The sequence below is a fragment of the Podarcis erhardii genome (genome assembly GCF_964252035.2).
Source record: "Podarcis erhardii genome assembly, chromosome: 2".
Lineage (NCBI taxonomy): Eukaryota > Metazoa > Chordata > Lepidosauria > Squamata > Lacertidae > Podarcis > Podarcis erhardii.
In genome coordinates, this window is record NC_138498.1 from 108,036,912 (window position 1) to 108,061,406 (window position 24,495).

Here is a 24,495-nt window from a genome sequence, read left to right on the forward strand (position 1 = left end):
TGATTTTTGTTTGAATCCAGGGCTGCGGCTATGGGATAATCAAGATCCTTTTTGGGGTATTAATGCTGTGAACCTCTCCATCATAGGCTCAGGCCATCTATATGTGTGTAAATAAACCATATATCATAAAGACACCACAGTTTCCGCTGTCCCTCACTTCCAAGAGGAAACATGAACCCTGGGTAAATGCTTGCAACTGGAATCTTGCACCGCTTGGAGATTGGGTTGGTATGCAAAAATATTTTATGGCACAGCTGGCACAGCTAGGAAGCATGTGTAGGCAGGTAACAGAAGATGCCTCCAGAGAAGATTAGAAAGAAAAGAGGCATCATACACCTAGCAAAACCCAAAACATCCGACTAACCAGCTGGCACATTTCATTTTAGAAGATACCCACGTTAGAATTTCAGAAGATACTGCAAGGCAGATTCTGGGAAATTGTAAAACCTTGCTAATTTGTTATTTAAAAGTACATCAAGTAAGGTTTTGCTAGCAGCCGTTAAAAAGGCTTATCCCATTAGGATAACACGATATGGAACCTGTTTTACCCTGCATCTGTCTCCCCACAAAAAGGAACTTGCAAACTTCATAAGCAGTCCAGAAAAGAACACAAGAAAGAGGTACAGATTGTATGCTTTACCACAATACATTTGCACGCAGCTCTAGTCTGAGGTACAATTTCGGGAAATTGCCTTCAAAAACAACCACACATTATCAAGAAAAAACCGTCAAGACTGAAGGGGAATGACTCTTTATTACTCCAACAAATTATTCTTTGCTGGGCTGCGGGCTAATTCCCCTTGAGTAGGACATAGAACATGGGGAATGTGATAGCAAAGACAGTACATGTGAAGGCCGTGCTGTAGATCGAGTTCCTCTTCATTTGCGCTTCCAGTCTCCTTTCCGTGTTGCACAGTTCCAGAACCACGTCTTCTGCCTCAAAGGTCTGGCTGCTCCCCTCCGCCGAAGGACCAAGCAGTGCTTCCCTCCCAGGTGTGGGCTGGGGTACCCTTTTCACGTTCTGGACCTCGGCGGCCATTTGCCCTAAACTTTTTTCCAGGCTGCTAAGCTGCCGCTGCAAACTCTCGAGGAAGGAGCTCATCTGTTTGGAGTAGCTCAGCTGCTCCCTGACGGAAACTAAGAGAGGGTCTGTTTTCAGAGGAGTGCTTTTGGCCGAGGAATCCCCCGTCGCTTCCTGCGAGGTCACGGCCACCGCTTGTAGGATGTCCTTCAGGTTGGCAACGAGGTCACTCAGATCCCTCTGCTGGGAGTTGTAGGCAGAGGCCTGCTCCCTGATCGCTTCCTGAAGATTGATAGGTCCCTTTTGTGCCTCAAAAACTAAGGCTTTCAGCTCCTGCAGCCTAACTCGGTTGACGTAGGTAGAGCCGAGGACCCCAATAATGGCCCCCAGCACTGAGCCAATGATAGACCAGTTCTTGGTTTTCTCCGCTCTCGTCCGCTCTTTCTCGTGGCTTTCCCTCACGGCAGCAGAGAAGAGGGAGAAGGCTTCCCGCTCAGACTCCTCCGCAGTTTGATAGCTGCTCCGGTACCTCTTCTCTTCCTGCAAGGAAAACACACAGGCCTTGTTAAAAGAGCAGCATGTTAGATGCTGGAACCACCTCGGAAGACCGGTACAGTGGTGCCTCACAAGACGAAATTAATCCGTTCCGCGAGTCTCTTCGTCTTGCGGTTTTTTCGTCTTGTGAAGCACGGCTATTAGCGGCTTAGCGGCTATTAACGGCTTAGTGGCTTAGCGGCTATTAACGGCTTAGCGGCTATTAACGGCTTAGCGGCTTTAAGAAAAAGGAAACAAACTCGCAAGAACTCGCCCAACGTTTCGTCTTGCGAAGCAAGCCCATAGGGAAATTCGTCTTGCGGAACGACTCAAAAAACGGAAAACTCTTTCGTCTTGTGCGTTTTTCGTCTTGCGAGGCATTCGTCTTGCGGGGCACCACTGTATGCGGGGAGAAACCAGTGAAATTTATGAAATATTACTATTTTATTATTATTATTATTATTATTATTATTATTATTATTATTTATTTATTTATTAAATTTTGACATAAATATATTTCACAAACGTACAAAAGACAAAATGAAAAGAAAAAACAGAAAAAGAGAAGAAAAAAAAAAGAAAAGAAAAAGAAAAAGAGAAAAAAAGAGAAAAACACAAAATACATACAACTTTAAATAACATTGATCGACTTCCCTTTATCTCGATTTCGGAAAATATTGCCTTGTTTATCTATCTGGTGTGTCTATTCCTTAATAAAACTTTTTACGTAGTAAGCGTTATCTCATGCCTACTGTGATTTCTGTAAGTACATATGTGTTTCTGATCAACATTTTGATTTTCCCCTTGTCTCTATTTCCATATATATCCTAAATTTATTCCATTCATTGTTAAATTTTGCACTTCTTTGATTTCTTATTTTCTGTGTCAATTTAGCCAACTCCAAATAATCGGATAGTTTAAGTTGCCACTCCTTTAGTGTTGGGATTTTTGGTGTTTTCCAGTACTGTGCTATGAGGGTTCTGGCGGCCACCGTTGCATATTGAAAAAAGGTTCTATCTTCTTCTTTGATATCCTTACCAATTATCCCCAGCAAGAAGGCTTCGGGTTTTTTAACAAACGTATATTTAAGGATTTTTTTAAATTCATTATAGATGGATTCCCAAAATTTTTTGAGAATCTCGCACGTCCACCACGTATGGATGAAATCGCCCTCCTTGCTCTTACATTTCCAACACAGTTTATCGCCCGTTCTATACATTTTATGTAGTTTTACTGGCGTTATGTACCACCTGTACATCATCTTATACATGTTTTCCTTTAGTGTCGTGCATGCTGAGAAATTCATATCTTTACACCACAATGCCTTCCATTTGTCAAACTCTATGTTGAAATTTAAAAATATTACTAGAAACGGTGGATCAAGAAGATCACTTTATTTATTTACTTTTAAAATTTTAATTTATTTAACATAATTATTACAAAATATAAGCAAAATATAAGCAAAATATTGCAAATACATACATATATATTTCAGTTAAGCACACATATATATAAAAAGAACAAATGAGAAAAAAGGAAGAAAAGAAGAAAGAAAAAGAGAAGAAGAAGAAGAAGAAGAAGGAAAGTTAGAAGAATTTCTTTCAAATTTATTCTACAAATATCTCAATAATAAAATTTCATTGATTGACTTCCATCACTTACACTGCACTTCCTATATACATTTTAAGCAAGACTGTATCTGTTATTCCGTATTTTCCCCATACAATCTCACACAAATATTCTAATCGGTAAGTTTTCTAAATCTTTCATAAATCTATTCTAAACACAACCAATACCTTACATTTAATCTTTTTCTAGATCAATTTAAAGAAGTGTGGGAAAAGGAGACAACAGGGCAAATAGATAGTCAAGGCTGGGGGAAAATATGGGAGAAACGTACGTAGAAAATGCTGTCTATAAGAGTAAAAGAAAATTATTATAAATTAATTTGGAGATGGTATTTAACACCAGTCAGATTAAACCAAATAAGCAAGGAATATTTGGTGTTATGTTGGAGGGGATGCCAGGAAACAGGGAATTATGTAAATATGTACAATTTTTTTATTGTTTTTTTGCAAAGGGTGTTTAAGGAGATAACAGAAATCACTGGGTTAAAGCTGGCCGAAAGTCCAGAGCTAGCATTATTATCAATTTATGATGAGGTGGAAGATTCGCAGGCTATGAAGTACTCACTCACAAATTTATTGATGAATTTTTATAGCTAGGAAGTGGAAGGGGCAAGCAGAGTATAAAATGCAAGAAAGGTATAAAGAGGTGTGGGGTACAGCTGTTAATGATAAATTAACACGTGCCATTAAGGTAAGACGGGGAATATGCAGGATAAATGATTTTGAGGAGATATGGAAGGTGTTTGTAGAAGTTGTACTGTTAAAACGGAAAGGGGTCAAACCATCGCTAGAGGTGTTGAAATTTTGGGAGGTTGGATAGTTACAATGGAATGGTCTCGGTGGTGGGGTGCACGTTTTTATTCTTATTCATTTATGATTATTACTTAGTCAAAATATATACATAAAGGAAGACCGTATTTGGCATAATCTGCCCCAGGATGATGCTGAGGTTGCCAGCTTTTCACCACTCCCTGCTTCTGTGCCTTTAACAAGAGCTTGATGTGTGCAGGAACGCCACAGCGTTCTTGGTTTCATGCCAGGAACTGCTTTGCCTGTCAATTTCTCCCAATCAAGACTGCTGTCAAAGCTGTGGCTACAGGAGGTCAACCGCATGTGCATGTACAGGAAATAGCTGGCTTAGGTCTTTTTTTAATCTCTGGTAGAAAAGGGGCTAGCAGGATCCTCCCCTAGTGAATACTGGGGGATTACAAGGGAATATGACATCTTTGCCATCCCAGGCAGGAGCAATATAAAATGCACCATTTGTACCCTGCCTCTTTATCCTCAAGTCCACAAGCTCTGTTTGCACAAGCATTAACATGGCTCAGCATCACCCGTTTCATTCTCGAAGGGAATGTTCTCAAGATAAGGCTAAGCTAGACTGCGCGATGTGAGTGAAAACAGGGTGAAGAGGAGAGTCTTCCTCCCTTTATTTCAGTGAAGCTCCAAAATGAAGAAATAAGCGAACGGAAAAACTAAACAAGTGTTCCGTTATCAAAAGAATGTGGGAATCACAATATACAAAATACTGCTCCAAAGCCCCACAAACCCGCCTGACACAATCAATAAACAATGGGAGGACGACACAGGCTATGAAATTAACCTCACCCAATGGACTAGAATGTGGTCTAAACCTTCCTTTAAATCCATATCAGCGGAAAGAAGAAGAAGAAGAAGAAGAAGAAGAAGAAGAAGAAGAAGAGGAGGAGTTTGGATTTGATATCCCGCTTTATCACTACCCGAAGGAGTCTCAAAGCGGCCAACAATCTCCTTTCCCTTCCTCCCCCACAACAAACACTCTGTGAGGTGAGTGGGGCTGAGAGACTTCAGAGAAGTGTGACTGGCCCAAAGTCACCCAGCAGCTGCATGTGGAGGAGCGGAGACGTGAACCTGGTTCACCAGATTACGAGTCTACCACTCTTAACCACTACACCACACTGGCTCTCAGAACTCACCTTGAAACTCACAGATGGTACCTAACACCACGGAAACTGGCGCTAATGCGCCCAGAAACTTCACCAAAATGCTGGAGAGGGTGCACCTCCCCAGGCACATACCTCCACATGTGGTGGGAATGCCCCGAAACCCAACTCTTCTGGACGACAGTCATATAAGAAATAAGCAAAATAACTAAATGGGGACTAGAAGTCACCCCAGAATTGGCCCTACTGAACATCTTCCAAGATAACAATGCCCATTCATGCTATAAAGAGCTCATAACCCACCTACTCTCAGCGGCCAGAAATATCATAGCCAGACACTGGAGGGACCTGTCAGGAATAAACATGCAACACGGGTTTCAAGCGGTATGGGAAACTGCCTTACTAGAAAAGCTAACCAACAGATTGAAACTGACATGGGGAGAAATAGAAGAAGACAGCTTTACTCCAGTATGGCTTCCCTTTACCACATACACAGCCCAACAAGACAACAACATGAACCCGATGTTAGAATTCCTGCTCCATGATTGCAGTCATGGGATTTTTGTCTATCACATGACGGTATATGTTTTGACTCTACAGAGTGGGAAGTGACAGAGACAGGATGTTTGTGTTACTGTGTTCCGTGAAGTGGGACTATTGTACTTTGTTTTTTCTCTTTGCTGTCTGATGTAGAGAGAGAAGGAGCCACGTTGAGGTGCTCCGTGTGTGTTTATACGTAAATAAAGTAGATTAGCCAAAATGCTGAACTGCTGAGGTCTGTTATGCAAGCTGCGAAGACTCTGCGGATCCCTGAGTGTGCCGATGTCTGTGCCGGTCGCTTCGGGAAGAAGAAAGCTTTTGAAGCTCCCGAACGATTGACCAGGAGGGAGAGAACATGCCAGTTGGGCATGTGTCTCTGCCAGGGTCCTACTTGTGTGTGGGCCGAGCTCCTGACACCCACCAACAGCATACGATTCAATATGGCTAACTTAACCCAACAACCCCACGCACAAACAAATCCCACTGTGGCCAACCAAAGACAATCACCCTAGGCTGCCCCACCTCTCTCACCACCAAGGGAAAAAAACAAGCAAACAGAATGAAAACCTACCCAAGTGACGCAGACACAAAGACCCCACACATACACTAAGTAAAAGAACATAAGCTTTACCACCCCACCCCTTCTCTCCCATCCCCCCTCTTTTTTCCCCAACCCTATACTGCATATAACACCAATGTCTCACGACAAATGTAACTGATCTGTGGAAAACACACCCTGAAGAAAGAGAAAGAGACGATGTGTGTGCTTTTGTAAAAGAGGAGAATCTTTAATACAGTGGTACCTCAGGTTACAGACGCTTCAGGTTACAGATGCTTCAGGTTACAGACTCTGTTAACCCAGAAATTGTACCTCGGGTTAAGAACTTTGCTTCAGGATGAGAACAGAAATCGTGCTCTGGCGGCGCAGTGGCAGCAGGAGGTCCCATTAGCTAAAGTGGTGCTTCAGGTTAAGAACAGTTTCAGGTTAAGAACCTGGATCTTCCAGAACGAATTAAGTTCTTAACTAGAGGTACTACTGTAAATAAAAATAAAATAAAAAAGAATGTGGGATTAAAAACAGGAAAGTAATCCCCAGATAAATTATACTCCCTTCCCCCTTTTTTAGACCAGGGGTGTGGATATTTTTGCTGTAGAGAAGCATGTGGTGGTGGGTGGGTGGTCAGGAGACAATGGCAGTGACGTGGCAAAGGTGTTTTTTCCTCGCTCTGTCTCTTTCTGTCACGTTCTCTCTCTCTCTCTCTCTCTCTCTCTCTCTCTCTCTCACCCACCCACCCACCCACCCCTGGCTGTGATGGGAACCCACAATGTCATCCCTGAATGCCTTTCTCCTCATTGCAACCACGCTTCTTCCAGCCTGCCAAACACCTCTTCTGACTTGCCATACTAGCGTACAAGGCAGCCTTGAAAATTACAAAGTTGTCCAAGTCTTTAAATAGACTGTGGCTTGTGCTGTTGATTTTGGAGAGCTTGGTCTTTAGTTCTCAAACCGCCCCCCCCCACCCGACAATAATCTCAACGATTATGGGAAAAACGAGAGAACGCGCAGACTGTCCCCAACCTGATGAAGACACAGAGGGCAAGCTCAGGCAGGGAAGCAGGAAGGGCACGGAGCTGAGAAAAATACCCTAAAACTGCTGTGTGCGATAAGTGGCTATTATGAATGGCAGGGCAAAGGAAGGACCTGCCTAGATTTGAGGGAATCCTTGTAACAGTACCTGGAAGAGTGGGGGGATAGGGCTCCTTCTTACTAGGCCCCAATGGCAGCTTCTTTCCATTGCCCCATAGAGTTCAAAGGGAGCCACTAACAATGAAATCTGCCCCTACCTGCACCCCCCCCACCCTGTAGCCCCATGTCTTGGTCACACATAAGAGTGACCAAGAGAAAGGTCCCAGGAACCTTGTTTTTCTGCTATAAATTATTACCAAACAATGGGTGCATCCACTCTCCCCCCCGTTCTGAGTTTACCCCGTTATAGCAACGACTGTTTCACAAACCAGCTTCATGTTGGTACTTTCAGACCCTGTATTTGGGACTAATGCATAATGCCTGCAAAAAATAGATCTGCACAGCTGGGGTGGAACTCGCATCTGCTTGACTAGAAATGTCAACTAGACTATCGGGATCCTAGCTCTTCCCTCTTTTCTCATGACCACTCTTTTCCCCAGGGAGCACAGCACAGCCCTGGGCTTTTTAAAGAACAACCTCAACGCACAGATGGAAGCGAAGGAGAAGTTGGAACAGCTCCACCACAAACATAAACGACACAGAAGCAAGGCAGGCTGCAGTCCTGGGCAGACCACTGGTCCATGCCCTCTTGCAGTTTCCTCTGTAGTTTTCCCTGGCAACATCAGGACACGAGGAAACCATTTACCGAAACCCGTAGCCTGGTGGCTTGCTGGCTCAGGCTATGAAAGCCACATGGCCAAGGAGGTGAATGCTGCAAACAATAAGGAGAAAAGCTGCTCCTGGGGGAAATGTTTTTCCTTTCCCATTCCAGAAACACTTCTTCTGAACCAGCTTGTGGAACTCATGGCCACATGATGTGGTAATGAACAATGGGTTTACAGGCAGCTTGAACTGTGAGATCCAGTTCACGTTTATTAGAGAGGGGTTAAGTGTTAAGTGTTACTGGATATGCTTTAAAGGCCACAGGTTCAAACTCGAGTATTCCCAGACAGGGCTAGAAGAGACATTTGCCCGAAATCCTGCAGGGCCACTGCTAATCAGTGGACACAGGGCTGAGCTTAGATGGACCGAGAGTTCTGACTTGGTAGGCCATTCCTCCCTAGAAGTTAAGTCACACTGGGCGGCATTCAGAGGAGACCCACAATGGAATTCATTAACATGACTAAGTTGTTGTTGTTTAGTCGTGTCCGACTCTTCGTGACCCCATGGACCAAAGCACGCCAGGCACTCCTGTCTTCCACAGCCTCCCGCAGTTTGGTCAAACTCATGCTGGTAGCTTCGAGAACACTGTCCAACCATCTCGTCCTCTGTCGTCCCCTTCTCCTTGTGCCCTCCATCCTTCCCAACATCAAGGTCTTTTCCAGGGAGTCTTCTCTTCTCATGAGGTGGCCAAAGTATTGGAGCCTCAGCTTCAGGATCTGTCCTTCCACTGAGCACTCAGGGCTGATTTCCTTCAGAATGGAGAGGTTTGATCTTCTTACAGTCCATGGGACTCTCAAGTGTCTCCTCCAGCACCATAATTCAAAAGCATCAATTCTTCGGCGATCAGCCTTCTTTATGGTCCAGCTTTCAGTTCCATACATCACTACTGGGAAAACCATAGCTTTTACTATACAGACCTTTGTTGGCAAGGTGATGTCTCTGCTTTTTAAGATGCTGTCTAGGTTTGTCATTGCTTGATGGCTAAGTTAGGTCCGTTAATTTCAATGGGTTTACTGTGACCAGTCTGCAAAGGGACTCAACACCTACTGAGGATCACAGCCTCAGAACGATGACCAATTCGTGGTGGTTAGGGTTCACCAGGATGGCCAAGCGGAATTGCCACATCTATCAGCAACACACCTCTTCACACACCAATCGCTGGGCAGACAGAGGTAAAACTGGGAGAATTCTGGTGCCTTCATGTCTTAATTGTCCCAGATGTACCCAGCTGGACATGGCAAGAAACAGGATTCTGGTCTCAACGGAGCCCTTAGTCTGATCCAGCAGAGCTTTATTTCAGAAAGAGACATGCCGCTTATCCTCTTTCAGAAGGGAGAGATTAAATTTCCTAATCATTATTATGGCATGTGTGTATTTATAGTGAAAAGGGTTATGTAACCGAACCTGTGTAGCAAGTCCTGGCCAGCCGTCAACTATGATGTAAAGAGAGGCTCATTCTGGAATTATGCGAGCACAAAAAGAAGAAAGGGAATTTTTTAACAGTATTGCATTCTTTTCGCCTTGCTGCAGGGCACGAAGGGATGAAAAGATCTTGTTCAAACTACCCCTCTGCCTGCACATCAGCAGAGCTAAAACAAACAGACTCTGGGAAGGGAAGGAATGTCAGGCCCACTGAAAACGTTTCTTCCAAAAAAAGAAGAGTTTTGTTGTCGAAGGCTGGCAAGCTGGCAGGAAGGCAGGGCACAGGAATCAGGGGAGAGGGGGAACCCACATTTTTAGCATTTTAAGACAAGCCAATAACAAATCATTTTAAATACATCCGAAGCAGGAAACCAGCAGATCATTAGATGACAACAGGTTTGCTGGAGCTGGGATGAGGGACCCTGCTGGTGTTGCTGGACTGCAAGTCCCATCATCCTTGACCAATGGCCAGGCTGGCTGGGTCTAAAGGGAGCTAGAGTCTGCCTGGAGGACTGCAAAAAGTTTCCCCATGCCTGTACTAAAGGAAGAAGCTTAATCGTTTCCTTCAGTAGTCGCTGTGCAATATGCTAGAAAGATACTCGCCACCTAAAGCCTAATCCCACCAGCCCAGCCTAAGTGACTAAGTCAAATGGAAGTGAGAAGACATGAAGTACAGTCGTACCTCGGGTTAAGAACTTAATTCATTCTGGAGGTCTGTTCTTAACCTGAAACTGTCCTTAACCTGAGGTACCACTTTAGCTAAAGGGGCCTCCCGCTGCCGTCGCACAATTTCTGTTCTCATCCTGAAGCAAAGTTCTTAACCTGAGGTAAAATTTCTGGGTTTGTGGGGTCTGTAACCTGAAGCGCCTGTAACCTGAAGTGTCCATAACCCAAGGTACCACTGTACTAGGGCAAATCGGCAAGGTAAAAATTAACAGCCTGCTGCATGTGATGGCATACACTCAAGAACTCTTAACAGAAACGTGTGAAATGGCCCATTGCCTGAGGAAAAAACCATGCAGCTAGTCCCTAAAACCAGCTTCCTCCAGGACTGGAAAGTGCTTGACATAATGCAAGTTTTAAAGAAGAACGGTGGGTGGAGTCAGAGACAAAAAAAAATGTTACCTTTGTACAAGAGGCTCGTTTCTTCCCACATTTGCCCCTTCCTCTATCTGCTGCCCATCCAGGCAAGAAAGAAGCAGTAGCAGAGTTCAAGGACAGGGCAAAAAACATTCAAGGAGGGCTGGTGAAGGGGAGGGTCCGGGGAGAGCCCCATGGGTCAGATGGAGAGATATGGAGGGTCACTTTTAGCCCCTTGAAGAAGAAGAAGAGTTTGGATTTGATATCCCGCTTTGTCACTACCCGAAGGAGTCTCCAAGCGGCTCACATTCTCCTTTCCCTTCCTTCCCCACAACAAACACTCTGGGAGGTGAGTGGGGCTGAGAGACTTCAGAGAAGTGTGACTGGCCCAAGGTCACCCAGCAGCTGCATGTGGAGGAGCGGAGACGCGAACCCGGTTCACCAGATTACGAGTCCACTGCTTGGCCTCAGGTTCCCCACCCTTGGTTTAAAGATTAGAAACATACTGGAAACGGAATGCTGGGATTTTCAGGATTGCCATTTCACCAATTTCTATCCAAATGCAATTTTGGTTTTAAACGCAGTGTAAGGTACTCTCTATGGGAGTATATTGTATTTAATTATGGGGTATTAGGTTTTAAGGGGGCTAACCAGGCTGGATAGCAGGCTTGTTGGTTTTTGAATGTCTGATGTAGATTTTTTCAATTTTGTTGTTCTGTATGGGACAATGACAATAAAGATTATCGTATCGTATCATATTTTCTGCTCTTGCACAATGTAGTCAGGGGAATGGGAAATGAAACACCAGCAAGACTCAATAGGCTTTCAGAATCCCTACAAAATGGTTTACATAGTTATCCCAGTCTAGTTTCTGTATTAAATAGCTCGAGAGAGCCTCCGCACTCTTAACATTCACAGCTTCTCCTCTAAGGAAGCGCTCAGGTTTTGTCCTCCAATGGGCCAAATCGGCTGCCTAGGATCTGCACGGTTAACGCTTTTGCTCTCCTGGTGATCAAAGCCATTCTTTGACCAGAAAGGATGTCCTCTTCTACTTTGTAAAGCAGACAGCTGGTGCTACATATATAACAATGTGATAAACAATCATGCCAATCCTTGCCAAAATATTCCATATCCTGCAAACCAAAGGGGCTCACTGTCCTAGGGCTGCAGAGCTGAATTAAAAGAAAAGCATGCTTTGGCCCCTACCACTGGCCAGGGAAATAAGGGCCACAGAGTGTTGCATCCTCGGCCTCCCACGAAAAAACAACACAGCAAGGGGAAGGCCACTGTGGCGCCATCCACTGGCCAAGAAAGGAGCAGCTGCAGGGAACTTGCTTCCCTACTCCACACCAGTCCTGGGATTACAAAACTGAAGGGAAGTTTGCTGTTGTCTCATCCATGCCCCAGTGGCGCTAATGGACAGTGCATCTGGCTGTTAACCAGAAGGTTGGTGGTTCAAGGCCACCCAGGAACAGCGGTGGGCAGGATTTGTGCATTGCAGGGGTTTGGATTAGATCAGTGGTTCCCAGTTAGGGGTCCGGGGACACCCTGAGGGTCCACAGAAGGCACCCAGGGGGTCCACAACACCATCTCTTGCTGGGGGACTCACTTGTCTTGTTAATTGTACCACCTCAGATTACAAGTAAGGAATAGCGATAGGCCTATAGGTTTATAAATAGTTTAATGTGTTAATACAAATGGATGCCGTCAACATTGCAGTTGTTATATAAGGGATTGTTATTTTGACTGGAGTGCAATTGAGATGAATAAGATTTTGGAATGCAGAAATAAAGGACTGTATTTTTCCATGTATATCTCGCCCTGTGTATAAGACAACCCCTATTTTGGGGTACTCAAAATTAAGAAAATGGGGGGAGATTGCCCAGAGTAGTTAAGATTTTTTGGGGGGGTGGACACCACATGACCGACAGTGCCAATCCTTTTGAATGTGGTGATAAGGAATCCAGTGTGGTGTAGTGGTTAAAGAGCGGTAGTCTCGTAATCTGGTGAACCGGGTTCACGTCTCCGCTCCTCCACATGCAGCTGCTGGGTAACGTTGGGCTAGTCACACTTCTCTGAAGTCTCTCAGCCCCACTCACCTCACAGAGTGTTTGTTATCGGGGAGGAAGGGAAAGGAGAATTTTAGCCGCTTGGAGACTCCTTAGGGTGGTGATAAAGCGGGTTATCAAATCCAAACTCTTCTCTTCTTCTTCTGAATGTGGAGATGTACAACTAACAAATCTATCTGCAGAAAAGCGGAATGCCCAGTGTTCAGCTGAAACACGCTTCCTTGCAAATGAACAGATAAAAAGAAAATAACGCCACCGGAACCTATTTCTAAAATCCTATTGTTAGATTCCTGCCATTCTGCATGCAGAGTTTTAATATGCCTGTGGTGATTTGCTGATCACCCAAACTCTTGGCAGGCCTTTCAAAAAACAGTACCATCAGAAAACGGTTTTGGCCCCTTATTGAAAAAAACCCAAAAAAGTAGTTCAACAACCATCAGCATCGTTGCACCTGCTGTTTTAGCAACCTTTAGTGCTTTTACATTTTCAAGTTGCATTGAGGCGGTTCCAAAAGGAAGGGCAAAAAGTACCTTCGATAAATAAATGAAGCGAGCAAGCGGAATCCCAACCCTTTCACTCCACTCCCGGACTCTGAGACACTCTTACCTGCAGTAATTTGTGCTCCAGAGTTGCCAGTTCCAGATACTGAATGTCGTCACGCGAGACTCTGTCTAAACGGTCCCGGATTTCCTTCAGTTTGAGCTGCTGGGCCTCCCAGGTTTCCCGAGATTCTCGTACAATCCCACGAGCGACCATGAACCTTTTTTCGGCCTAGAATAGGATGGGTGGGCAAGGGAAAGATGAGCTTGCCATCTACAAGTTTGGCAGCCTAACTCACTGAAGCTGCTGTGCTTGCATTAAACCATCGTTATCCACTCTGCGCCAGAGTGAAAGAGAGAGACAGAAAGGAGGGGAGTCGATAAGGTAAAAGAAGGACATGCTTTCTTATTTAATTAAAATGTGTTTATTTAAAGCAGCCTTTCTCAACCTGTGGGTCCCCAGATGTTGTTGAACTACAACTCCCATCACCCCTAGCTAGCAAGGCCAGAGCTCAGGGATGATGGGAGTTGTAGTCCAACAACATCTGGGGACCCACAGGTTGAGAACCGCTGATTTAAAGTCTCCGAGGTCTCTGATGAAACACAATTTTTTTCTGGCCACATGGTGGCAGTTTTGTTTTTTTGTTTTTTAACTTTATACACTTATACAATGGACTGCCTCATTCCAGCAAATCTGATTACTCAATTTATTTGGCCCCTTTCGTCTTCCTTGTGCCCTTTGGACTTTTTCTTTTCTTTTTTTGCTGTCCAACTAGGATTAGTTGTTGGTACCCTTATAGTAGTCTTTTTCAAATTGATTTTATATTTTATGTTTTGTACAGCTCCCCGCCTCCGGGTTTATCTTCTTGTCCTGATGCCCTTTTTGTATGTACTGTACTGCTATAAAATTTATTTATTTAAAACATTATTAGGAAAAGACTTGTTATGTATGGGAAAACTGCTGCTCAGGTGCTATTAGCCAGTGTGGATAAAAATCAATTTTTTTTAAAAAAAAAAAAAACTAAAAATTTGACTTTTTAATTTAAATCAGATTTTTTAAAAATTTAAATCAGATTTTTAAAATAAAAAGCTTTTGGAGGAAAAAACCTTTGTAAAGATAGTTTTTTATTTGTGACATTATAGTCCAAAGGCTATTCTTCAGGAAATAAGAATTTGTTTAAAGTTTTTCATGTGTGCTAAAACCCAGTCTAAGTTTTATTTTTTTTTATTGTTTAACCACATCGGTTAACAAACATGGATACATATGCTATAATGCTATTGTTTTAGTTAAATAAATTGTTTAAATTGTTATTAAGGAAATTATTATTTTTCTCCTCCCAATAAAGTACAGCAGAAAAATTGTCCAAATATAAACAATGATTTCATAATTATCTGCCTATGTATTTCTGATAGTATAACCAAATCAGTCATTTTTGATGTAACTGTAAAAAACTACTCTGAAAATTCATTATTCGAAAACCTTCCTCTGGTTGTAAATATTAAGAGGATGCCAGCAAGGTTGAACCTTTCTGTAAAAAAATTGATTTAAATCAAGCCTTACTGACTAGTGATTTAAATCAAGTCTTACAGACTAGTGATTTAAATCAAGTCTTACAGACTAATCATTTAAATCAAATCCATCCTGCTATATTAGCCCAGAGAAGGAAATAAGACAAAGTCCCTACCAGGAAGGAATGGCAAACTAAGCTGATGGACTGTGCCAAAATGGCAAAGCTGATTGGAAAGCTCAGGAACCAAGAGGACAAAAACTTTTTAAAAGAATGGGAAAATTTATAATTTAGGAGACCACTGCAAGCAGATGGAAACATTAGCAGGATTTTAATGCCTCTTGTAATGTAACAAATACCATGGATAATATGGATTGATACAAAATATACATTATGGTATAATGTGCAGTTTTTAATGTTGATAATAAGACCCACGGAGGGGGTGGGGTGAAGTTGTGAGATTCAAAATAATCTCTATATATGAATATGTATTTGGCGTGTTTTAATTCTACATTTGTAAAATCAATAAAAAATAATTTCCAAAAAACATTATCTTCTCATCTTTCCTCAGAAAGTCTGCTAACAATCCATCACATCAATTAACACTAGAAAAATTAAGAGCAGTAGGCTTAAACAGCAATAAAAAGAGGTACTCACTAAATACGTCAAGTCAACTAACAACAATCAACGAAAGCAGGGATGGGGAAACCTCTCAGATATTGCTGGACTACAACTCCCATCATTCTTGAGCACTGGTCATGCTGGCTGGAGTCAGTGGGAGCTGTAGTCTGACAATATTTGCAAGCACTACAGGTTCCCCATTCCTGAATCTAAACAACAGAATAAGAGTAAGAATGCAATTTATAAAAAGCTAGGGGAAAAACAAGAGCACAGGATTAACACTGGAATCAAAAGGCACCCAATAAAACAGGCATAGGCAAACTCAGGCTCCAGATGTTTGGGACTACAACTCCCATCATCCCTAGCCAACAGGACTAGTGGTCAGGGATGATGGGAGTTGTAGAGTCCCAAAACACCCGGAGGCCTGAGTTTGCCTATGCCTGCAATAAAACAACTGAAATAGCTTCTAGAGGTATTTAAAAACTTAACCAGAAGCCTTAAAAAGGATGGCAAAAGTCCATTAAGCAGGTAGCAAGATGACTATTCTAGAAAAGGAACGCAAAAGCAGGGTGGACAGGTGCTGAGAGTGGCCAGAAGTATTTCAGAGAACTTGCTAAATCTAAATAAGCAGGCAAGTCTGTACAGCAGAAAGCAGACCTTCAGATACATTTTATCCAATATGTACCAACGATGTTGTCATTACCTCCGTCACGTTTCCCTGGGCCTCTCGGACTTCATTAAGTCCGACAAATTCCTCGTACTTGTCCCACCAGCTCTGGGAGGTTGCAGAGATTCTCTGAATGGCGTTTCTTCCCAAAACTTTCCCAGCTTCTGATAAGCGATAAAGAACATTTGTAGCCACTTCCACAGCTGTGTTGGCTTCAGGCCTCTTGGAAGCTGGAGAGCAGTAGGCTCTCACTAAATGTAGGCGCATTTTGTGATTCCTCAGAGCTATCAAATTGTGATGTTGCATGTTGCTGGCTCATGGGTAGCAACAGACACCATATGACACGTCATCAAAACTGACCATAGATTCCAGTCATGGTGGGAAATATCTGCAAGGATACAAGTGCAAAGAAGAAGGAGAAAAACAATCACTCAGAGCCATAAACGAACATCTTAAAACAATGTCCCTTCGATGCAGAATGGCCATTTAGGTACAGTGGTGCCTCGCAAGACGAAAAGAATCCGTTCCGCGATTCTCTTCCTCTAGCGGTTTTTTCGTCTTGCGAAGCAAGCCCATTGACGGCTTAGCGGATTAGCGCTATTAGCGGTTTAGTGGCTTTTAGTGGCTTATCGGCTTATCGGATAAGCGGCTTAGAAAAAGGGGGGGGGGAAGGAAAAAAACCCCGCAGGAACTCGCAAGACTTTTTCGTCTTGCGAAGCAAGCCCATAGGAAATTCGTTTTGCGAAGCACCTCCAAAACGGAAAACTCTTATGTCTAGCGAGTTTTCCGTCTTGCGAGGCGTTCGTCTTGCGGGGCACCACTGTAAGTATTTAAACTGACTTTGCAATATTTAATTGCCACTTTCACTTCCAAGATCAGCAAATGTTTTCCTTGCACACAGAGAATTACATGGATCCACAGCATGCTTTGAAGGTACCAAAGCAAAAACAGGCCTGCATCATAATTTTTTTCTTTTGCAATTGTCCAAATGATCACCAAAACAAGGGATGGGGAGCCTGCTGTTTTCCAGATGTTTACTGGACTCCCAACACATATCAGTCCCAGCCATCCTGGCCTATGATCAGGAATGACCAGATTGTAGTCCAGCAACAGCTGGAGGGCACTAGTTTTCCCCATCCCTGCCCTAAACGTCAATTCCTGGTTAAGAATGCCAAATAATGCTGAATAAATTGGATGGGGTATAGTTTAGAGGGTTTTGTGGGGGAAGGGATTTGTTGCTGGTATTGATATTAATTTTTTGTATCTTTGTTTTAGATCTTATTTACCAGTATATGTTCAGTTTGGTTGTGGGGGGTTCATTAAACTGCTCCGGTAAGGTACGGGCAACTGTGTGGCCCTCAGCACAGCGGTTTAAAGGAGCTGCTCACACTTTTGGAGAAAGAGGTGATCTCACCCTCACCTGTGAAGGCGGAGGGAGCCCTGCAAACTGAGTCTGTGGCAGGAACAAGCTGCCTTGTCTATGACACCTCGTGGTCCAGGGACGAGGCAGCTTGTTCCTCCCTTTCAACATTGCGATGTATCACCAGATTGCAACGCTGAAAACCTGACATGGCCCTGCCCTACCGGCAACTCCTGCAGCCAAGCTGTTGCCCAACATATTGCCCTGCTTTCCTTTGGACCACATCAGTAGGGCCAAGTGGCCTTGTCGTCTGGGCAGCTCAGGACCTCCAGACACACTGCCCAGGCTTGTACCTCGGGGAAGTCACTTTGGTGCTGCTAAGTCAGCGGTTTGACCTCACCCTGGAGGTGCACTCCATTGTCAACAACAACAACTGCTGTAAGCCACTTTGGAAACCTGAAATTTAATCAAAACAAAACAAAACAAATTAAAAAATTCCTTCCAGTAGCACCTTAGAGACTAAGTTACCGTAGTTATTGGTATGAGCTTTCGTGAGCATGCACACTTCTTCAGATTCACTCTGTTAGATGCTTTGAGACTCCTTAAAGGGAGTGAAAGGCGGGATATCAAATCCAAACTCTTCTTCTTCTTCACTCATGAGCACATGAAAGCTCATACCAATAACTAACTTAGTTGGTCTCTAAGATGCTACTGGAAGGATTTATTTTATTTTATTTATTTTATTTTGTTTCAACTACGGCAGACCAACATGGCTACCTACCTGTAACTGAAATTTAATGAAAGCATTTAAAAAAGTGGCCGTCCCTGTTCCCACTTTTGGGTGCTGGTCGGATTCCCAGCCCACTCGGCACCCCCAGCAGTTCAGGGCTCTGCTCCTGCCCCGCCTTTTCCTTGGGGGCGCTGCTCCCCTCCCCTCCCCTCCCCTCCCCTCCCCCCATTCTCGCCCCCCTTTTGCTGTATGGCAACAGCAGCAGCGCAGGGTTTTCCTCCCGCTCCCCAACCCCCCGCACCTCTCTCTTTCTTCCCCTCTTCTTCTTCCAACTCCAGCTCACAGTCTACCATAGGACTTGCAAATGCCGGGCAAAGAGAAGCTAGAACACCATGACAAAGTCCGGGCGGATGTAATGTATGGGGGGTCGCTGGAAATAGACGTAGAAGATCCGCGTCTGTAGAGATAGGAAAAATTAGAGTGACACGCATCGCGAAAACCGGGTAACCGGAAGTCGTCATAGGCCGTGATTCGAGGACGCAGAGAGGTGCCACTCTACCCCCTTGATATCTCTATGGTGAGAGGTAAAGGTATGGAAAGCAGGCGACTGGATCGTGTGGGAGGCCGAAACCTTCTAGAGGTGTTCTCTGTGGGGAATTCCATCTTTCAAACTGAACCAGTTATTCACGCTCAACTCTCCGAACGGACCGTATGATTTTTTTAGACGTCGCTCTACCCCTTTCCCCTTGTATCTCTATGGTCTCTCACTATATCCTTCTACACGTCGCTCTACCCCTTTCCCCTTCTATCTCTATGGACTCTCACTATAGCCTTCTACACGTCGCTCTACCCCTTTCCCCTTCTATCTCTATGGACTCTCACTATAGCCTTCTACACGTCGCTCTACCCCTTTCCCCTTATATCTCTATGGTCTCGCTAGCATTCTGGGCGTCGCTCTAGCCCTTTCCCCGTCTATCTCCATGGTCTCTCTAGCCCTTTCCGCTTCTATGGCAGAAGTGGTGTTTCCGGGCCGGGCGGAAGTGATACTCTGCGTCATACCTGCGACTGATTGGTGCTGCCCCTTTTCCTTTCCTCCCCGGCGTCAGGGCCTTCGGGTGTCGGAGCGAGCGGAGGATCGGGGAGAAGCGAGCCAGCAAGCGAGGAGGAATCATCATGTCGGGACGCGACGGTAATGAATCTCGGTGAAGGGGCAGTGATGGCGGGAAGGCTGCGGGCGGCAGTTGGCAGAGATTTGCTGGTGGGAGGGGGCGCCTCCTAGGTTGTGGGGCTGAGCGGGGAAAAGGTCTCGCTGGGAGGGACCGCGGCTTCGGGTCCCACTGCCAGCTGCGCGCCTTCTTCAACAACCCGGCCTTAAATAACAGCAGCCACATCTTCTCCTGGGAGCAGAGGGACCCACACGGCAAGGGGGATGGTGTTGGGGTCCGCTAATCGGGCCCAAGCTGCCTTGGTCACTGAAAAGCCAATAAATGCCATAGACAGAGGAGATCTCCCACCACCACTCGTTTATTCAGCTGAGTAAAACAGAGCAGAAGGTCCGTATAGTTAAATCCATGGTTTTCCCAGTAGTGATGTATGGAAGTGAGAGCTGGACCATAAAGAAGGCTGATCGCCAGAGAATTGATGCTTTTGAATTCTGGTGCTGGAGGAGACTCTTGAGAGTCCCATGGACTGCAAGAAGATCAAACCTCTCCATTCGGAAGGAAATCTGCCCTGAGTGCTCACTGGAAGGACAGGTCCTGAAGCTGAGGCTCCAATACTTTAGCCACCTCATGGGAAGAGAAGACTCCCTGGAAAAGACCCTGATGTTGGGAAAGATGGAGGGCACAAGGAGAAGGGGATGACAGAGGACGAGAAGGTTGGACAGTGTTCTCAAAGCTACCAGCATGAATCTGACCAAACTGCGGGAGGCAGTGGAAGACAGGAGTGCCTGGCGTGCTCTGGTCCATGGGGTCACAAAGAGTCGGTCACAACTAAATGACTAAACAACAACAACAAAACAGATCGGAGGAGCCACACTCACCAGTGTGATGGTGAAGCTGCCCCCAACAGCCTTTGTTCATACTTTTTATAGGCATGCCCCTCCCTTTTCCCCTTCGAGGTTCCTTGTGCTGATCGAAACAGGACACCCTGCCTGGAGATCTTGAAGGGGAAAGTTGCCCGGCAGAGGGAGATTTTCCTGAAATTCACCTAGCAACGTTATCAGGTCTTGACATATTTGTGGTTCACCCTCTTAAATTCTAGGGCAGGCAGTTTTTTACAGGCCTCTGTGGCTTTTCCTGAGACCCCACAATGGCATCTGCAATTTCCAAAACACTAATATTCAAATCCCCAGGGCCCCCCACGCCAAAAGCAAAGAACAGGGGGAGCATGGCATAGGTTATGAAACGGGTTGATTTCTTAAGACGCCACAAGACTCTCTCCTAATTGCTCGTCATTGCCCCGCAGTCTCTCTCTGATCACCCCCCTCTCTCTCTCTCTCCCTTCCCCTGCAGGTGGCAAGAAGAAACCTTTGAAACAGCCCAAGAAGCAAGCAAAGGAAATGGATGAGGTGAGAAACATGTAAGGGGGTGTAGAGTGAAGGAGGGGTGGTGGTACTGTGGAGAAACTGTGATTTGGGAATACGGGGAGAGAAGATTGTTGGTGAGGCATCACCTTACTACGAGTATTGTGGGCTCCACATAACTGCTCTTCCAATCCGTAATAGCATTATCCGTGGTCACTCCAGAATGAGCTGGCTAGGCTACTGTGTGTTTTGTGCCAACAGCTGCTTTTTGAAAGGAGTGCCCTCCTCCCCTTTCGGAAGGAAAGAAGGCAGAGTTCATTTTGACATCGTTCAGTTGTCATAGTGGATTTATAATTCCGGTTCGTTGCTGTTTCACGCTGTTACTAACAAATGTCCCAACAGGAAGACAAAGCGTTCAAGCAAAAACAGAAGGAAGAGCAGAAGAAACTTGAAGAGTTGAAGGCAAAAGCAGCTGGCAAGGGCCCACTTAGTAAGTGGCTTTCTCTAAAACTGTATGCAAATGAAGAATTATCTTGAGCGATCTGACTGCTGGACAGACATAGACACTGGGAGGAGCTCAAGGTTAGGGTAATAGGGCTAACGTGCCAAGTCTAACAGATCTAACATGATAGGTTGTTCACTGCTTTTAGAAACTTGTGCTTAAACTTGCCTGTTTCCTATTTAATTTTATTCTCTTCCGTGCCCTCCTCCCCAAAATGCCTGAAGTAAATAGCAAAACATGTCGCTTGCCTCATAACTCGAGTCTTGGTATTTCTTTTATTTTTTATTTTTTTAATAATATTTATTAAGAGTTTAGAGAATACAAAAAGAAAAAATGAAAATTAAACATAACAATATAATAAAATACAAAAACAAAAACACTACATAACACATTGAATTAATAAAGTAAAACAAAAACAATTAAAAACACTTCCAATATTTTCAATCTTAACTTTCATTCACTTGTTTCATTGACTTCCTCACACCTCCCTTTTTGTATTCCACTTCAGTTAACTATTTCAGCAAGTCCTTTCCATCTTCATCTATTTTCTGTCCTATAATTAATCTTAACATATTCTAACCTGAGTTTTTTCCTTTAATACATTAACAATCTATCTGTACCTAGTTACTTGCAACATTTCTGCCAAAGCCATATTACTTCATTCCACCATTTTTCTAAAGCTCATTAATTTTACAATATTTCTGTAAATAATCTTTAAATGTTTTCCAATCTTCTTTCACCAACTCTTCTCCCTGGTGAGTCTTGGGTATTTCAATTAACAATGGGTTTCATCCAACGCTAGTCCTACTTAGAGTAGAACCATTGAAATTAATGGGCACAACTAATTCAAATCCAATTTTAATAGGTCTGTGCTGATAAGGACTAGCATTGGATTCAGCCAGGATTAGACAAATTCATGGAGGTAAATGGTTGCTGGCAATGTTGGCTATACTTTGTCTCCATGACCGGAAGCAGGAATGCTTCTGAATACCACTTGCTGGAAACTGCAGGCTGGGAGAGTGCTGTTGAGCTCAGGTCCTGCTTTGTGGGCTTCGAGAGGCAACTGGTTGGCTACTGTGAAGCCAGGATGCTGTGCTAGATAGACCATTGGCCTCATCCGGCTGGCTGCTCTCATGTTCTTAATGTACTTTTTGTGGCAGTGTTCAAACAGAAGGACAAGACCACATGCATATACAATATGTCTCGCTGCCATTCACCACCTTGTGGTTAATAGTTTGTATCATGCCGATGCTGAATAAATGTGTGGATTTATCGTAGCCTTGGTGAAACCCAGCTGCTGCTCCCAACCCCACCATAGAATACCTTTCCCTTTGCAATAACTGTGCTATTAGCCATCGCTGTCGTGTAATTTAAACACAGTGTTAAAGACAGTTTAAAATAAACTGCAGATGCTGGAGCATTAATTGAAACACACTCGGTGACCCATCCCAGCAGATGGAGGCAGGCCACTGAACTGTCCAGAGAGCCATCAAGGGCTGCCCAATATACTGTGTGTTAGGGTAGTCTATTATTATTATTATTATTATTGTTGTTGTTGTTGTTGTTGTTATTGTTATTAACATTATTGCTATTTGTTTAATTTATATACTGCCCTATACCTGGAGGTCTCAGGGTGGATCACAGAACAAAATACAAAACCACAAAATATATAATCGAAATAAAAACAACAACTCAATACCCCCCCCCATCCACATTTTAAAAGGGCACAGGATGTCAATCAAATCAACCAACGGCCTGGTTAAAAAGGGAACTTCCCTGGGAGAGCATTTCACAGATGGGGAGCCACTGCAGAGAAGGCCCGTTCTCAGGTTGCCCCCTCCGGACCTCTCAAGGTCTAGCCTTCTGGTTCCAAGACATGAAGAGTAGTTGGCAAGTCCTGGTTAGATAGATAGGGCTTCAGTTAAATGTAAATGAGACAAGTGCCTTGCAGAGCTCCTAGAATCTCTTCTGGGAGTTCATGCACACTGGACAGCTACCTGATTTTTCAGAGTTTAGACTGCCTTATGACAATTTATTTCTATGTATATGCACTGGATGAGGAAAAAAGCAATTTATCCAATGTGGCCCTTAGTAAGTCCAGGATGAGAGATGGACTTCTGGATTTTGCTTCTAGTACCGCATGTTAACTCTCTTTCCTAAGCCTGATAGTAATGTATTTCCTTTTGCAGCTGGAGGTGGAATTAAGAAATCTGGTAAAAAGTAGCAGATTTGATGCGACTACATGGCAAGAAAAGCATTCACTCTCACTGGATGCTTGGCACTAGGATGGATTTCCAGGCTGATGTTGTGGGAAACATTAATTTGAGCACCTTTGTACATTTCGTTCAAACAAAATAAATGGCGCTTTTGTTTTGTTAATGTCCGCTGAGTTTCTTTATTTGTGTCCTTTGGTTCCTGTGGTGGGTGACCAGGAGATAAGGCAGAAGTCCTCCAGATATTAATGGACTACGGCTCTCATCATTCTGCTTCAGAGACTGCAGAGTATTTATATTGAGCAGCAGAATAAAGAGATATTTAATGAAGGGATCTATTAAGGTCCTTAACTGTTTGTTAGAAGTGAGTGAGCTTGCACAAGTCTGGTTGGCTTCTCTTGATATCGTAAGAACATAGGGAGTTGTGTTATACTCATTGAGACCACTGGCCCATCTACAGTGGTGCCCCGCAAGACGGAAAACCCGCTAGACGAAAGGGTTTTCCGTTTTGGAGGCACTTCGCAAAACGAATTTCCTATGGGCTTGCTTCGCAAGACGAAAATGTCTTGCGAGTTCCTGCGTCCCCCCCCTTTTTCTAAACCGCTAAGCTGCTTATCAGCTGATCCGCTAAGCTGCTTATCAGCTGATCCGCTAAGCCGCTTAACAGCTGATCCGCTAAGCCGCTAATCAGCTGATCCGCTAAGCCGCTTATCAGCTAAGCCACTAATACCGCTAATAGTGCTAATCCGCTAATGGGCTTTCTTTGCAAGACGAAAAAACTGCAAGACGAAGAGACTCGCAGAACGGATTCTTTTCGTCTTGCGAGGCACCACTGTACTTCATTACCGTTGACCCTGACTGACGCTGAACTATGGCCCTTCATATCAAGCGAAGCCCCAGCTCTCTAAAGTCTCTGTGAAGATGACCAAGCGCAGGAGAACCAAAGCTGCAGGCTTCACATATCCAGCTCCGCAGGCTGCCTGAAAAAGAAAAACTCGGTGATACCGTGGATGTCTTCATCCAGTGAATTTCAGAGAGAAGTCTCTGTCATGGATCAGTGCAAACTGGGCACGACCACCGCCTCCCCCTACCCTTTAGAGCAGGCATGGCCAAACCTGGCCCTCTAGCTGTTTTGGGGTTACAGTTCCCATCATCCCTGACCACTGGTCCTGTTAGCCAGGGATGGTGGGAGTTGTAGTCCCAAA

The 24,495-nt window shown here is 44.3% G+C and overlaps 2 protein-coding genes across 2 annotated transcripts; one reads left to right on the forward strand and one right to left on the reverse strand.

The window, feature by feature from the left end:
• Positions 1-735: 735 nt before the first annotated feature.
• CCDC51 (coiled-coil domain containing 51) lies at positions 736-18,183 on the reverse strand. Its single transcript, XM_081853674.1, has 4 exons — positions 18,103-18,183; positions 15,998-16,349; positions 13,233-13,397; positions 736-1,561 (listed from the first exon to the last, which is right to left on the reverse strand). Exons 2-4 carry the CDS (start codon positions 16,265-16,267, stop codon positions 791-793), a joined length of 1,206 nt encoding a protein of 401 aa, XP_081709800.1. The 5' UTR covers positions 16,268-16,349; positions 18,103-18,183; the 3' UTR covers positions 736-790.
• A 901-nt stretch (positions 18,184-19,084) lies between these two features.
• TMA7 (translation machinery associated 7 homolog) lies at positions 19,085-23,460 on the forward strand. The gene is made up of 4 exons (XM_081854090.1): positions 19,085-19,240; positions 20,565-20,620; positions 20,978-21,065; positions 23,267-23,460. Exons 1-4 carry the CDS (start codon positions 19,225-19,227, stop codon positions 23,299-23,301), a joined length of 195 nt encoding a protein of 64 aa, XP_081710216.1. The 5' UTR covers positions 19,085-19,224; the 3' UTR covers positions 23,302-23,460.
• The last annotated feature ends 1,035 nt before the right edge of the window (positions 23,461-24,495 follow it).

Excerpts from the sequence above, each read along its gene's own strand:
- CCDC51 (XM_081853674.1), bottom strand. The coding sequence starts at position 16,267 with ATGCAACATCACAATTTGATAGCTCTGAGGAATCACAAAATGCGCCTA. Across the intron at positions 13,398-15,997 it reads CCCAGGGAAACGTGACGGAG|GCCGAAAAAAGGTTCATGGT; the intron begins GTAATGACAACA and ends ATCCTATTCTAG. Across the intron at positions 1,562-13,232 it reads TGGAGCACAAATTACTGCAG|GAAGAGAAGAGGTACCGGAG; the intron begins GTAAGAGTGTCT and ends TTTTCCTTGCAG.
- TMA7 (XM_081854090.1), top strand. Across the intron at positions 20,621-20,977 it reads AAGCAAAGGAAATGGATGAG|GAAGACAAAGCGTTCAAGCA; the intron begins GTGAGAAACATG and ends ATGTCCCAACAG. Across the intron at positions 21,066-23,266 it reads AGCTGGCAAGGGCCCACTTA|CTGGAGGTGGAATTAAGAAA; the intron begins GTAAGTGGCTTT and ends TTCCTTTTGCAG.